We start from the raw sequence: 14,927 nt of genomic DNA on the forward strand, positions 1-14,927 counted from the left end.
AAGGAAAAAACCATATTACTTTAATATCACATAAAGATGTCCTGTAAATCATAATTACCAAAACATATATTTTACAATTAGATAAAAAAAAAAATGGATTCTTTTATATATATTCATTGATGACAATTTTCCCCATCATATCAGAATCCATGAAAGAATCTGTAACTTTGCAGAATATACCCAATAATAAGATTTTAATCCATGTCACATTTTATTTGCGGGTATATAATGCTTCTTCCCTAACCTCCACCTGAGTCTCCTCCTCCACATCTTCCACCTCTGTATTTTCCTCTTCCTGCTCTACAGGTGTTTCTTCCTCCTCTGCTGGGATTTCTGTTGGTTCTATTGGAGCTTCCTGTACAGGGGGAACTTCCTGAACACTTTCTCCTTCCTCCATTTCAACTTCCTTTCTAGGTTCAGGCACTACCGATTGTTGAAAGGGTGGCAGTTTTGGCTCGAATTCAGGAAGTTTCTGTCAAAATATAATTGTAACTCAATCCTTAATAATCTTCCAACCATTTTAAATTGGGGTATTCATTGGAGAATATTTTTAAAAATTTGAAATAAGTCCTGGTGACAATAATTATGATAATTTTAATTCTTAATTCAAACATATACTTAGGTTAAAAGATAATGGATTACATGTACATTGTTTTTTATCACTTAATTCATATTTAAATTTCTGCAAACACTTCAACCCACTACATGATACTGCAATGGTGAATTTACACTCTGTACCTTATTTTCCACAACAATACATTTTATATGTGTTTAATACCATATTTTCTTTTTCTTGTTACCTGGTCAGGAAAGATGTGGTCAGACTGCAGCAATCTCAGGTCCGAAATTTCTCGGAATGCCTCACTTAATTTCATTTCTGTCTCGGCCAACAGTTTCTTGTATTGCTGGACAACATGGGTAAGCTGCTCTATCTCAGCATCTTTAGCCTTTAACTGGTCAGTTGTGTCCTTTATTTCATCACCAGGGACCTTCTGCCAGTAAATTCAAAGTAGAAAAATATAAGAAAAGCAGAGGTGGGCTTTTTCACAAAGTGAAAAAGAATTGAAATTTTGATTATATTTTAAAAATTAGTAGTGCTGGTACTATTGATTGAGCAGCAATTAATACGAAACCTTTTCAGGAGTTACAGCAGGTTTAGCTCTACTGCATTTCTTACAAGGAGGAGGTGGCCTGCTGAAATACACATCCAAATATTTAGTTCATTATTTTGATACAATGCTCTTCCTTATCCAAAACCTAATTTTGACATATATCTTTGCACTCTATTTTAATGTTAAAACATACACATAAAAAGAAGTTACTCTTCCAATGAAACACCAAAATTCAAGGAAGATCTCACCTTGATGCCTTCTTGACAGCAGCTGCTAATTTCTTTATCTCATTTTCCTTGGCCAGTAAATCAGCATTTAATTCATCCACTTTTGTGCTCAAGCTTTTGTTCTCATTTTCCAACTCTGTCAAAGTTGCATCCTAAAGTAAAAGTCATTAAAATTATCAACATATCTAAAGTGCACAATGAATAAGTATGATTTTTATGGTGGCTAAAAGACACTCTTTTAGAATCTATCATTACACATACTACTGCACTAGTATTGAATCTTTCATAATCCTGCTTTGAAACTGCAACACTCTGTCAAAAATTGCTCATTTGTACCCAGAACAGAATCTGACCTAGATATCCTTATGATAAATCTGTATACCAAATTTCATTTCAGTATGTGCAACCTCTGCGAAGAAATGGAAGGGAAATTGTTGGTGGACTAACAGACAGATGGGCAAACAGACAGCAGCAAAGCAATATGCACTCCCTTCTTCTAAAGGGGGCATAAAAATGGAGACAAGAAAATTGTGGTCAAGGTCAAAGGAAGGTTCAAGGAAAAAATGTTCATGAAGTTGAATGGCTGACACCAATCTATTCATGACAGCATAAAATGTTTAATGAAAAAATATCTTGCCTTGACTAACAGTACAGGAGCTAGGTCATCTATAATTTTTTTTTGTTTATAAATGTGAGCACATCAATAAAATGATGCACAATGCATAATAAATTTGCAGATTCTTGCAGGGCACAAACAAAATTTCTATTGCCTAAATTCTAAAACTGTATTGTAATTGATGATATCTACTTAACACTTCATGTGGTTGTTACCTTTAAAATGCATAATATTATTGAAAATTAACAGTATCAAACCAAACAGATTTCTGTTTTTGTCCCTAGTAACTGAGTATTCAGTAATCTGACCTTCCAATGACAACTGGGTTAATGAGGTACTTACTGACAGCCTACTTTTAGTCTTTATCTCAGACATGTTAAAAGGTGTTGAAGTTTTAATCTATAATTCGACCTATATTACTGATTATCGTTTCCCCTTTGGAGCATAACAAATCTCTTCACTATATACAATGTACTGAAATATAATGCATGCGATTAAAGTATCTGAATAGATAGAATTTTATGCACAGTCACTGTACCTTTGCTTCAAGTCTAGGTTCAAATTCCCTCACTTTCAGATCTGTTTCCTTGAGTTCCTAAAGTTCACGTAGAAATTTTTTTTAAAAAGTCTGTTAAATATGCATGAAACTGAAAAGTGCTTGTCAATGAATTGAATGCATCTATAAATAAATGTGACCGAGTCCAGTAAATGTAAATACTGTTATTACTGGGGGTAAATAACTTTCACTAGTAATAATTTGCTTTAAATAATTCCAGAGTGAAAACAATTACACATATGTTTTAAAATGTTTTCTTTTATTCATTTATCCAAATTCTCCTGGTGAAAAAATGGAGAGACAGGTTTAGGACTTTACTTTTCTTTAACTTAATACCAGGATAAGTTTGACTTTCTCAGAAATACTATAATTCAGACAAAACCTACACTACACTACACTGCTCTGTTCGTCTTTTAGTACGTGTTCATTTTACCTTTTTCAGAGCTTCAATGGTGTCTTCCTGCTGCCTTATTCGAGTCCTCAGAATGAAGGGGTCACTGGGCATCTCTTTTGGACCATCATCACGCCCTGACAGCTGTGTTTGAGTTAATGTTCAAATGAATTATAATACCTGACGGTAATTAATTACATAAATATATAGTTAATGTATTATAATATTACTAACCAAAAGGTCACATATTCTGCAATTTTCAGACAATTAAAATACAATTCTATATTGTGTCTATTAAATCAGATTTTTCTTTCATTAATATAGGAGTACACACTCAGAAATTATGTCTACCTGTATTATTATATCTACCTGTCATTACGTCTAGCCACGTAATTACGCCTAATTATGTCTACCTGTGTCACTATGTCTACCTGTCTATATACTGTATACAGGGTTATTTTCGCCCCGTTTTATTTTCGCCCTTTTGCAGTTGCGAACTATTTTGCCCCGTTTTAAATTCGCCCAGTCATAGTTTAGTTTAAGAAATTATGCTGTGTAATTTGAATTCGCAGTTTTAAATTCGCCCAATCAGGAAGAGGGCGAAAGGGGCGAAAATAAAATGGGGGCGAAAATTTCCCTGTATACAGTATGTACCTGTGCCACTATACTGGATAGTTTCTGTTTGGTCTCCTCCTCTTCTTCACTCTCTTCCTCCTCCTCATTGCTCTCCTCCTTCCTCTTTCTTCTCTCTAGTTCTTTCAGCTGCTTCTCTATGAACTATCAACAAAGTGATTTTTAAAAATACATGGCTTTGATAGGTAACTAAGGTGAGTATGTATATATAACATTTTAAGTAAATAGTTTATCTGAAAGTCAGAAAATTTAATTTATATTACCTTTTTGGCTTTCTTTAAGTCCTCTTTGTATCTTTTAACAGTTTCTGTGGCTTCTACTAATTGGACTTTAAGATCAGTGCAGTCATCAGCTAGCTGACCTTTCACCTGAATTGGAGATTATTATTTAGGATCATTATCATGGTTACATTGTTAGAAGACATAATAATTAATGCATGACAATAACAAATAATGGCGATTTTCACAGAAATTATTTTTCTAAATCAATTTACATCAAATCTAACTAGAACTGTCCAAACGTGACAAAATACCCCCCGCTGGGTTTTTTCAGAAGTAAGTTTTTCCATAATAAAGATATGTATCACACATGAATTATGAAATTTTTCTTCCAGTGACCTTGAACTTCCCGAATGACCTTGGGTCAAGGTCATGACACACCCTTGGGTCATGGGCAATCTTTGTGTGAAATGAGAACCTACCAAGTTTATCCATAAAAAAGATATGGACCGGAAAGTATTATGAACTTTTCTTCCAGTGACCTTGAACTTTCCCAAAGGACCTTGGGTCAAGGTCATGACACACCCTTGGGTCATGGGCAATCTTTGCGTGAAATGAGAACCTACCAAGATTATCCATAAGAAAGATGTGGACTGGACACGAATTATGAACTTTTTCTTCCAGCGCTCTTGAACTTCACGAATGACCTTGGGTCAAGGTCATGACACACCCTTGGGTCATGGGCAATCTTTGAGTGAAATGAGAACCTACCAAGTTTATCCATAAGAAAGATATGGACCGGACACAAATTATGAACTTTTTCTTCCAGTGACCTTAAACTTCCCCGAATGACCTTGGGTCAAGGTCATGACACACCCTTGGGTCATGGGCAATCTTTGTGTGAAATGAGAACCTAGCATGTTTATCCATAAGAAAGATATGGACAGGACACGAATTATGAACTTTTTCTTCCAGTGACCTTGAACTTCCCCAAATGACCTTGGTTCAAGGTCATGACACATCCTTGGGTCAAGGACAATCTTTGAGTGAAATGAGAACCTACCAAGTTAATCCATAAGAAAGATATGGACCGGGCACAAAATATGAAATTTTTCTTCCAGTGACCTTGAACTTCCCCAAATGACCTTGGGTCAAGGTCATGACACACCCTTGGGTCATGGGCAATCTTTGGTTGAAATGAGAACCTACCAAGTTTATCCATAAGAAAGATATAAACCGGACTCGAATTATGAACTTTTTCTTCCAGTGACCTTGAACTTCCCCAAATGACCTTGGGTCAAGGTCATGACACACCCTTAGGTCATGTGCAATCTTTGCATGAAATTAGAACCTACCAGGCTTATACATAAGAAAAATATGGACCGGACATGATTATGAACTTTTTCTTCCAGTGACCTTGAACTTCCCCAAATGACCCTGGGTCAAGGTCATGTCACACCCTTGGGTCATGGACAATCTTTGTGTGAAATGAGAACCTACCAAGTTTATCAATAAGAAAGATATGGACCGGACACGAATTATGAACTTTTTCTTCCAGTGACCTTGAACTTCCCCAAATGACCTTGAGTCAAGGTCATGGCACACCCTTAGGTCATGGGCAATCTATGTGTGGAGTAGTAGATTCTAATGTCCTTCCATAAGATTGATATGGACCGGACACGTTTGCACGGACAGACGGACAGACAGACGGACGGGCGGATAGACGGACAGACGGACAAGGTGATTCCTATATACCCCCCCCCAAACTTCGTTTGCGGGGGGTATAATAATATTCACAACATTTGTAATTTCTCTTCTTACCAGTCACATTCAAAAGAATATAAAAACAAACACTGCATAGATTTGATAAAGCTTTTCTAAAGATGCAATTCTAAAGGCTAATTAATTTTTTAAAGACCATAACCAAGGAGAATACAACAGAAGAAAAATAAATATTTTAAAATTATTTTCATCTATGTGGAGCCATTATTCAAATGATTTGGGATTACTGAAAATTTTCAGATTTGTGTCATGTTTCATAGTAGAACATCTTGAAGTAAAACACATTCAATGAGGATGTTAATTTGTGGGTAAGGGTTAAACAAAAACTCAAAAAAAAAACATGAAATATAAATTCAAAGAAGTCTTCTATTAAGAGAAAGATTAATGAAGATTTATTTTAAAGATCAAAAATTTAGGGCATGCAAAGGTAGCAGCCGAAATATCGATATTGCCTTCGATATGTGCAGCAGGCACAAAGACAATTCTACCATCTCGATTTTCGGTTCCATCGTTTTTTAAATCGGGTTTTTAACTATTTCAAAAAAATGAAGTACTTAGAGTTAAGATTTTGTAACATAGTTTGACACACTAGGGAAAATGTTTCAGTTCCCTCTCAGGAGCAGACTGTCATTGCTATTATTTATACAAATAAATTTTAATCAATGACACCTGAATTTCATGAGATAGATATATAACTGGCATTTTAAAGGGAGCTAGTGAAATTATAACTACGAATGTAATACTGAAAAACACAATAATTTATATGATTTTTTTTCAAATTGAGGATATTTTGCACAATGACAGAATGTACTGAAAAATAAATCTGCAAATAAAAGTTATTTCTATTTTTAGACTTACCTTATTTACTTCCAAAAACGATCGTTTTTTCAATATATACCACAAGACTGTGCTGCAAAGCTAAAACTCTTGACTACAAAAGATACATGTATCTCATTAAATTATCTGGTTTACTTAATCAACTGAAAGATCAGTGTTTTGCTGGTCTGAAAAATATATTTCTAGTGTGTTTAATGATTTAATGTCACCCAAAGAAAAAACTGTATATTTTTGCACACAAAAAGTTGCCCTCTGTGCAAAATTGCTCCAGAAATTTTTAGCTAAAAATCTGCAAAAAATTCTTGATAATTTAAATTTTCTTTCATAATGATTCTTCATATGATTTAATTTTAATAGTGATAATAAAAAAAATGATTTTTAAAAGAATGACGATTAGTAAGACTATTTTCAATTTTTGATACGTTTCATTTTAATTTTGATGTCCTTACATATGCTATAACATTTTAACTGGGTCTTTTGTTGAATCAATAGCGGGAGGGCAGTACTTGAATTACAAGCTGTCATATCCCTAGAAAAATCTCTTGATATCACCATATTTGTGACATATAAAATACAGAAGTCAAAACATCCTTTTGAATACTTATGCAAAAATTATCTTTCTGTGAAAAATTTCAAAATGACATAATTGAATTGTGACACAAGTATTGCAATACGTATCGTATCGTGGAGGGGTTGTATCGTTTCAGCCCTACAAAAATTGCAATTTAGTTAATATGTGTATATATTTAAACATACCATGCAACATATCAGTTTTAGTGACTTTAAAGAAAGTTATATATATATACAGAAGAAAAATCCACTAATTTAAGCCAGCAATACATGAATTACCTGATAAATAACTAAAGAAAAATCTTGTGATTTTTATTCTGCTAGGATTTTCTACATTTTTCAAAATTATAATACCTTTTTTCCACATAATCATAATCATTAAAATCCATCATATTAATTTTGGTGAGTTTTTTCAGAGGTTGCCAAATCCTAGAACAATTTTTTTTCATAGTTTATTTATGTGGTATACATAATAATAAGAAATACTTACAATTTTCTCCCTCTTTATTTCTTTATTCAGTCTAAACATTAATGAAAAGAGGGTCATTCAACAACAAAGATTATGCTTGAAAATTATAACATTTTGGCACAAAAAATAAATTTATCACAATAAATATACATCCGAGTATAACTACCTCTTAACGATCTGTTGTTGCTTTTCTAATTCACTCAGCAGCTGATATACTTTGGCAGAGAGAGCTTTTGCTTCTGTAAAAAAAAATTAACAGCACAATCCTCATCCTTCATCAATATTATCATCTATTATACATACCGGTACACATATACATGTATCTGTAATAAAAACTGTCATTTTTTACATCTGAAACAGTTTTCCTTTGATATTAGCTCTTCAAAACCTATGGTCACGTTCTGATGAGAAAATTAAATGTAACTGTATTGTCACACTAAAACACACATGGCAATTCTGATACAGCAAAATTATACATAACACTGCCCTGAATTTTAATTGAGAAATATTGAAGATAAATAGTAATGCTGCAAACGTACTTTATTTACTCACTTACACTGTTCAGGCTTTGTTTTCAAATGTAACTTGAACAACGACGTCATTTGTTAGGCAGATGCATAAGTAGGGTGAAAAATCATTGTGTTTATGCTGTTAATCCAGGATGAAGTTATATCTGCAGGCCTACCTTCCGAGCTCTCTTCTCGGACTTTCTTCATCATTCCCACGATTTCATCAGCGGCATCCTTCCAGGGAGAAAAATCAGTGGTGTCTCCAGGAATCTTCATGGTTTGTATGCTGACTGGAAAAAAAACTTTATTTGTAGCATACACAGTAAAACTCAGTTATAACAAAGTACTGGGACCTATGAAATTACTTCACTATATCCGTAATTTGTTATATTCGTATAAGAAATTCATATAATTTATATAGCTGGGGATCCAAGAACAAGAGTCCCATAGGCCACAAAGCTCACCTGAGTGACCATGGCCCTTCAATCTTCATCATCTTTCTTACTAGCTACATTAAATCTCATTCTTCTGTCAATCTGTCAGTCTGTCACAAAAACTTAATCCTTGGTCATAACTTTTGAATGAGAACAGATGGAGCTTTCATAGTTCACATGTACATTACTTATGACAAGATCTTTCCACTGTGACCTTGAACTTGATGTCTGACCTACTTTTCAAAAATTTTAACATTAATTACCATTGGTCATAACTTTTGAAAGAGAAAAGATGGGGCTTTCATATTACACAAGTATATACATGTCATGTTCATAATAGCTATTCCTGTCTGAAAGTTCAATTTTTTAAAAATATCTGTGTCACTCCACTCAAACCGATCCATTATTTCTTGTGGTGTTGACTCGCTTATCCACTTCTTTCCCTTCTTCATGAGAACTCTTCATTCGATTTTTGTTGATTTTGTTATACATCTTGATAAGTCGTGTATGTGTTTTAAAATTGAAGTTTTAATAATTGAAACTTGTTCCCTTGCCTTAATTCTTTTGTTAAAATCTTTCTAATTTACTATTTTAACAAGTAGAATAAGTTAACGTACAAATTATCTTTTTTTAAGAAAAATAGTGTAAAATTAGTCCTTATTTTAATTTCATTTAAAACACTTTTAATGTTTTTAAAATGAAAATTTTAATGAAAAAATAATTATATAGAGATTGAAAATCAACAAATATTCATTTTAAGATATATCACAATTATATTGAACATATAGCATAAATTATTAAAAAATGACATTGCATACATTTTCTTTGTATCTTGATTATTTTTAGCAAAAAACTTCTGAAAATGTATTTTAAAGCATTGATAATAAATATGTTGGCTTTTTAAAATGACATTATAATGTTATCATGAAAAATGGTGATAATACATTGAAATTCATGAATAGAATAGAACACACTGGTTTGTGAGATGACTACTTTTACACAGGTCTAAAAAGAAGATTCGGAGAAGGAAGGTCAACCGCTAGCAAAAAAAGTCCGTTTTCACGGAAAAACGTGTGGTCCACAAAATATGTTGTGCAACAGTGAAGATTAAAAGACAATGTGTTGTGGTGTTACATAAATATATGTTTTAATAAATATTTTCCAGCAGAAGAATTATTTTAAAGACTAGATGTATTTTGCATCAATCTAGTTCGAAATTCCTCCAGTGTTGTACTTCAGATGAGAGATATTTTAAGTAAAGTGGAGTAATTTATTAAGCAGTTGACACAAACAAAATGTAATGAATTGATTTAAATCTTCGGTATGACAAATTTTGTGTAATAACATGTGTGTGTGTGTGTGTGTGTGTGCCCGGGGGGGGGGGGGGGTTTTAATTGGGAAATCACTGTTGATCACATTCAGATTGAAAGTGTAAATTAGTATATTTTTGGAAAATTTTATTTATAATAATTCATTATAAAAAGGAAATTTTCTAATGTACAGTAACAGGATTGGAGACCAGGAATCAGAAAAATCCTTGTATCCCAGGGCCTGCATCACTAGTTGGGTGCTCTTACATTACATTCCTTCCTCCTTGAATTGTCTTTGCCAACTAGGACACAAATCACGTTATTATTGCCTCTTGTAGTACTTTCACCAGCAAGTCCAATTTCTTGCCATATATGTCCAGGGGTGGTCAACAGCACCAAATTATGTAACAAGAAAGGAGAAAATATGTAGCTGGATCATAAATCAAACTTGGTCTGGTCCATCACATTTTTCTCCTCTCCCATTCATTGGATGCTGCGTCATGCCTTAAAAAGTGACAGTTGAAAGATCTGCCAGGGAAGAGCCTTGGTTAAAATCTCATGAAAGCCAAAGCAAAGACCTTTAAGGAGGGAGGATGTGGCAGTCAGACAGGTTAATTTGCTGATGGCCAGATAGCTCAGTGGGTACAATCAGAGAGCTCAAATTTAAATTCCAGTCTGGCCCATTATATTTTTCTTCCCATCCATTAAAATCATAGGCACCTGAAGTATGGATAATACCCCCCCCCCCCCTTTTAATAAAAAAAAAATGTAAGAGTGTATAATACCTCGAAAATATAAAATTTACCCGTCAAACACATCTATATGTCGTTATATGCAAGCAGAATGTACTTTTTCTCACGTTTAAAGAATGGCCCTATTCGGTATAATAAAAATACACAAGGTAAGAAACAAAAGTTGTAAACAAACGGGGGACCTCTGCTTTGAGACAGATTACCAAGATAATAATTAGTGTTACCTATCATAATTTTGCAAGCACTCTGTCTGGGAGATGTTCTTTTACTAGTCTCTTTAACCTAAACCCCGCTATTAGCGTTTGATATGCAGTAATCGGACGATTTTAATCGGATACATAAAATTTTCTCCATTGGCAGCGTTGGAGGAGGTTTTGGAGCTGCTTTTCTGTTTCGCCTTATCTGATTGGTTAATTGTAAACAGTTTACAATTAACCAATCAGTTAAGGCGAAACAGAAAAGCAGCTCCAAAACCTCCTCCAATGCTGCCAATGGAGAAAATTTTATGTATCCGATTAGTAAATCGTCCGATTACGGCATATCAAACGCTAATAGCGAGGTTTAGGTTAAAGAGACTAGTAAAAGGACATCTCCCAGACAGAGTGCTTGCAAAATTATGATAGGTAACACTAATTATTACCTTGGTAATCTGCCTCGAAGTAGGGGTCCCCTGTTTGTTTACAACTTTTGTTTCTTACCTTGTGTATTTTTATTATACCGAATAGGGCCATTCTTTAAACGTAAGAAAAAGTACAATCTGCTTGCATATAACGACATATAGATGTGTTTGACTGGGAAATTTTATATTTTCGAGGTATTATACACTCATATTTATTTTTTCATTAAAAAAAAAGGGGGGGTTATTTAATATCCATACTTCAGGTGCCTGTGATCTCGATCGAAGTATCATTCAAAATATTTTTTTCAACTCTTTGGAATTCTAATTGGCTTTTTCCTTATCAGTATTAAAAAGAACAATGCACAGAATTAGGGACCTTAGTAGTAAACATTACACAAATGTTCTCTTGTAAAACAACTCTTCCTGTACTGTGCATTCCCGCCATGCTTCATATTTACACCGGAAATTCAATTCGCAAACTACTACTAAACACATGAGTTTCCGGAATAAAATCTTACGCTGCTAATATTTTGTTTTTCTTGCTGGGATCAGCAGTCATTTGTTCTTGGATTCTTTTCAGCTTTTCAAATGTGGCCACAGTCTCTGCATAACTTTTCCTGAAATGTTGCAATGTTTTGATAAAGAAAAATTACAAGAAATTGACATTATGGTGAATTTCAATTTATTTCATACACTTTACAGTTTACACTATTGATCATTAAACGTATATAATGAAATAAAACAAGTATAATTACGAGAGTTCCATTTCCTCTTTCTCGCTTATTGTAGAACTGTCTCCCTGTAGAGAAAAGAAAATATTCTCAAAAATACGAAATTTTACCGATTTCTGAAGAGTTATAATTTCAGTTTACATGATTTGTACATATTCTGATTTGTGTATTAGCCTAATTTTTTCAGCTTTAACTTATTTTATTTCACACTTACCATGCTAGAATGATCTGTAGTGAACCACTAAAACGGAAAGAAAAAGATGGTACTTAAGGAGGCTGGGGGGTCAAGAAATAAACCACAAATTAACCACCAGATTTAACTTATTTTTCTAGATACGGTATCTTAAGCTGTCAACTATCATTTGGCAATGAAAAAAATCATACATTTTAGTTCTAAAATTTTATCATTTTTGTATATCTTTATATGGAGCTCTTCTTTTAAAGGAGATCAAAATAGTCTGAAAATGGCTGCCACCCCCAGCCCCTTTAATTAAATTAATATTGATTTTCTTGTGGATCTATTGATAGTGATTATTCAAATCAAGTGAGATCGAGTGTATTTATGTATACGCATATATATGTATATATGGGGGGATGAAGCTACATTCTAATGAGTCTTGTTACATATATCAATCTGCATTTATTAAATTCATTTTAAAATTTATATTATTAAGTTAACTCCCACCCTTTCCCGACATTTCACGTAGATGCAAAGAATATTTGTAATTCAAATTGAAAAAAAATCTTTTACATCATTATACTTACATCTGCCAACTCTAGAAGAAGCTGGAAAATGTCAATTTAATTTTTTAAGTACAATGCAACATTAACATTCGACTTTTAATCTGATCTAAAAAAAAATAATAATTGTTAAAGTTTTGAACTTGAAAGTTGAAACCTTTATGCTGTTCAAAATCATGAAAGGATAGTTTTATAAAAACCTACATCGTCTCGTTCTTTGTTCGCTGTTGCAACCGATGTTGACATTTCTTCGTATCGTCCAATGAAAACATTAAGTTGATCTCGCATCTGGAAAATAAATTTAAATACTCGTGTAAAATTCAAAATTAAGGAAGGGGGGGGAGTCACACAATGTATAGCGTAATTAATGATTCTTGAACAAACCTCTTCTGATTCAAGGCTGTTAATCCTTTCTCGTACTTGGGACACGTATGAATCTTTCTATTACAAGCAGAATATATACATATTTGTTAACTGAGGAAGTAAATATATTTTAAAAATTTTTGACTATCATGAAATTCTTGAATTTCTTACGTCGTTATATACTAGTATTTTGCTTGAACTTGGTAAATATTGTATTAAAGTACAATATAAAATTATAAATACATGTCACGATACTCGAAAATTATTCATCTGACTCACGGAGGTAGCTTCCGCTGAATATTCATCTAATGTGTCGTATGTGTACAGAGTCTGAAAAAACATAGAGATGATTAGTATAGAAACATCTTCAATTTCTCCTTTACGAATTTTAGAGAGATAAATATTCACCTTAAAATATTTTGCTTTTTGGGTTTTTTCCTTGTAAATTGTCGAAGGGGATCTTCCATACCCCCTGCTTATACATAATTTATCTGTATATATTTTTTCTTATACCTGATGAAGACGTTTGGTGATGTCCGATAACTCCTGTTTGATGACCGCTTTCTTTCTATTGGTACTGCTTACATAGACCGGTCCGACCAGTAGACTCGTATCGAAGGTCTCCTGATATGATGGATTTTCTTTACTCGATGAAACAATACCTGGTTGCATTTTCACGTCGGAAGATCCTTTCTTGCTTGCGATTTCAGGTTTTTTAATCATTTTCTTACACGAATAATTTTAAAACAAAATAATACCCAATCCCAATAAATTAATGTTATTCCCACCCAATATTAGATCCCATTTGAAAATTGAATTAGGAAAAATGTTACATATTGCTCAGTTGCCGGAGCCACGATAAGCACAAGTGATAAAGGCCTTTGTGATGTCAGCAATGACAGGACAGCATTGTGACGTCAATGAAGTAACAGCATAAGATCTATTATGACGTCACAATTCAATCATTTCTGTGATTTTTTTGGCTTTTTAAAAATATTATGAAGAAAATATATAACTTTCACGGCGTTCACTTTGCAATCATATGAAAAGCATTCTGGATACCGATAATGGCCATATTCAATCTATTCAATAAAGAAGTTAAGAATTAGCATAATAAAATTGTCGCATTTACTGAATTAGTGAGATTAAAGGCAATCTGCCTCTGAGGTCATAAAACTTAGACTCATTTTTGATACCAGTCCCACTTTTTCAAAAGAAATAATTATACAGTGTAGTTGAAAAGTGAGACTGAGATCAAATGTTAGCTCGTCTAAATTTTATGGCCCCATAAAGTTGATTTTCTTTATTTTTCATTTAAGTTGACAGATTTAAAAACTTTATTTTAAAGTTTTAAAAAGAATTATACACCCGATACACTTTATTTAAATAATGTATTTAGGTTAATACCTTTTTTTTCAAATGTGACCTTTTTCGTGTAAATTAACATTAGAGTTTGACTTTAAACAAGTGATTACAACTTACCTACACCATATCGATGAAATATTCCTCTTGGAACTTGTTATGCATATTTGGGGTGGGGTGGGGGTACATGAGGTGTAAATGCTTCGTTCTTACTCGAGTCAACGGATTAGACCGTCTTCAGACCGAGGGCCCTCACTGTTCAAACGTCAAGACCTTAGTGTCAGGTAGGGGTCTAAAATTGAAACACTCAGGTGTCAATATGAGGAAAAAAATCTCTGAGTGATGTATAATAAGCATCCAAAACTAGGCTCCAGGGGGAGTCGAACCCTCGACCTCCAGTTTACTAGACTGGCGCTCTAACCAACTGAGCTATGGAGCCGTTAGGACTGCATCGAAAACAATATTAAAGAGTTATCTCCCGCTTGCAACAGGTGGTCAATTCTCTCTCCATTTCTCTCTCTCTCTTTCTTTCTTTCTCTCTCTTTCTTTCTTTCTCTCTCTCTCTCTCTCTCTCGCTCTCTCGATATGCCCCCATATATTTAACATATAATGTCAACATGCACACACAGATAAAATCACTGGCGGATTTAGAGGGGGGCCCAGGGGGCCCGGGCCCCCCTTTTGAGTCCAAAAAT

At 33.6% G+C, this 14,927-nt stretch overlaps 1 protein-coding gene and 1 non-coding gene across 2 annotated transcripts in view; both read right to left on the reverse strand.

Moving 5' to 3' along the window:
- The window catches only part of LOC134249772 (neurofilament medium polypeptide-like), a 40,948-nt gene extending 27,200 nt beyond the window's left edge, over positions 1-13,748 (reverse strand). Inside the window, 20 exon segments of the mRNA XM_062732117.1 lie at positions 245-472; positions 801-989; positions 1,134-1,194; positions 1,361-1,491; positions 2,494-2,550; positions 2,945-3,046; positions 3,557-3,679; positions 3,799-3,903; positions 7,433-7,463; positions 7,578-7,650; positions 8,097-8,222; positions 10,778-10,804; positions 11,522-11,652; positions 11,791-11,834; positions 11,981-12,007; positions 12,532-12,552; positions 12,712-12,795; positions 12,892-12,948; positions 13,150-13,200; positions 13,384-13,748. Coding sequence (XP_062588101.1) covers positions 245-472; positions 801-989; positions 1,134-1,194; positions 1,361-1,491; positions 2,494-2,550; positions 2,945-3,046; positions 3,557-3,679; positions 3,799-3,903; positions 7,433-7,463; positions 7,578-7,650; positions 8,097-8,222; positions 10,778-10,804; positions 11,522-11,652; positions 11,791-11,834; positions 11,981-12,007; positions 12,532-12,552; positions 12,712-12,795; positions 12,892-12,948; positions 13,150-13,200; positions 13,384-13,593 — 1,878 coding nt within the window. The 5' untranslated portion in view covers positions 13,594-13,748.
- Positions 13,749-14,597: 849 nt separating this feature from the next.
- Positions 14,598-14,671, reverse strand: Trnat-agu (transfer RNA threonine (anticodon AGU)). Its single transcript has one exon. It is a non-coding gene; the product is annotated as a tRNA-Thr (tRNA).
- Positions 14,672-14,927: the final 256 nt, after the last annotated feature.

Source organism: Saccostrea cucullata, unplaced genomic scaffold (genome assembly GCF_032062105.1).
Source record: "Saccostrea cucullata isolate Sc308-1 unplaced genomic scaffold, CSIRO_AGI_Scuc_v1 ctg160, whole genome shotgun sequence".
NCBI lineage: Eukaryota > Metazoa > Mollusca > Bivalvia > Ostreida > Ostreidae > Saccostrea > Saccostrea cuccullata.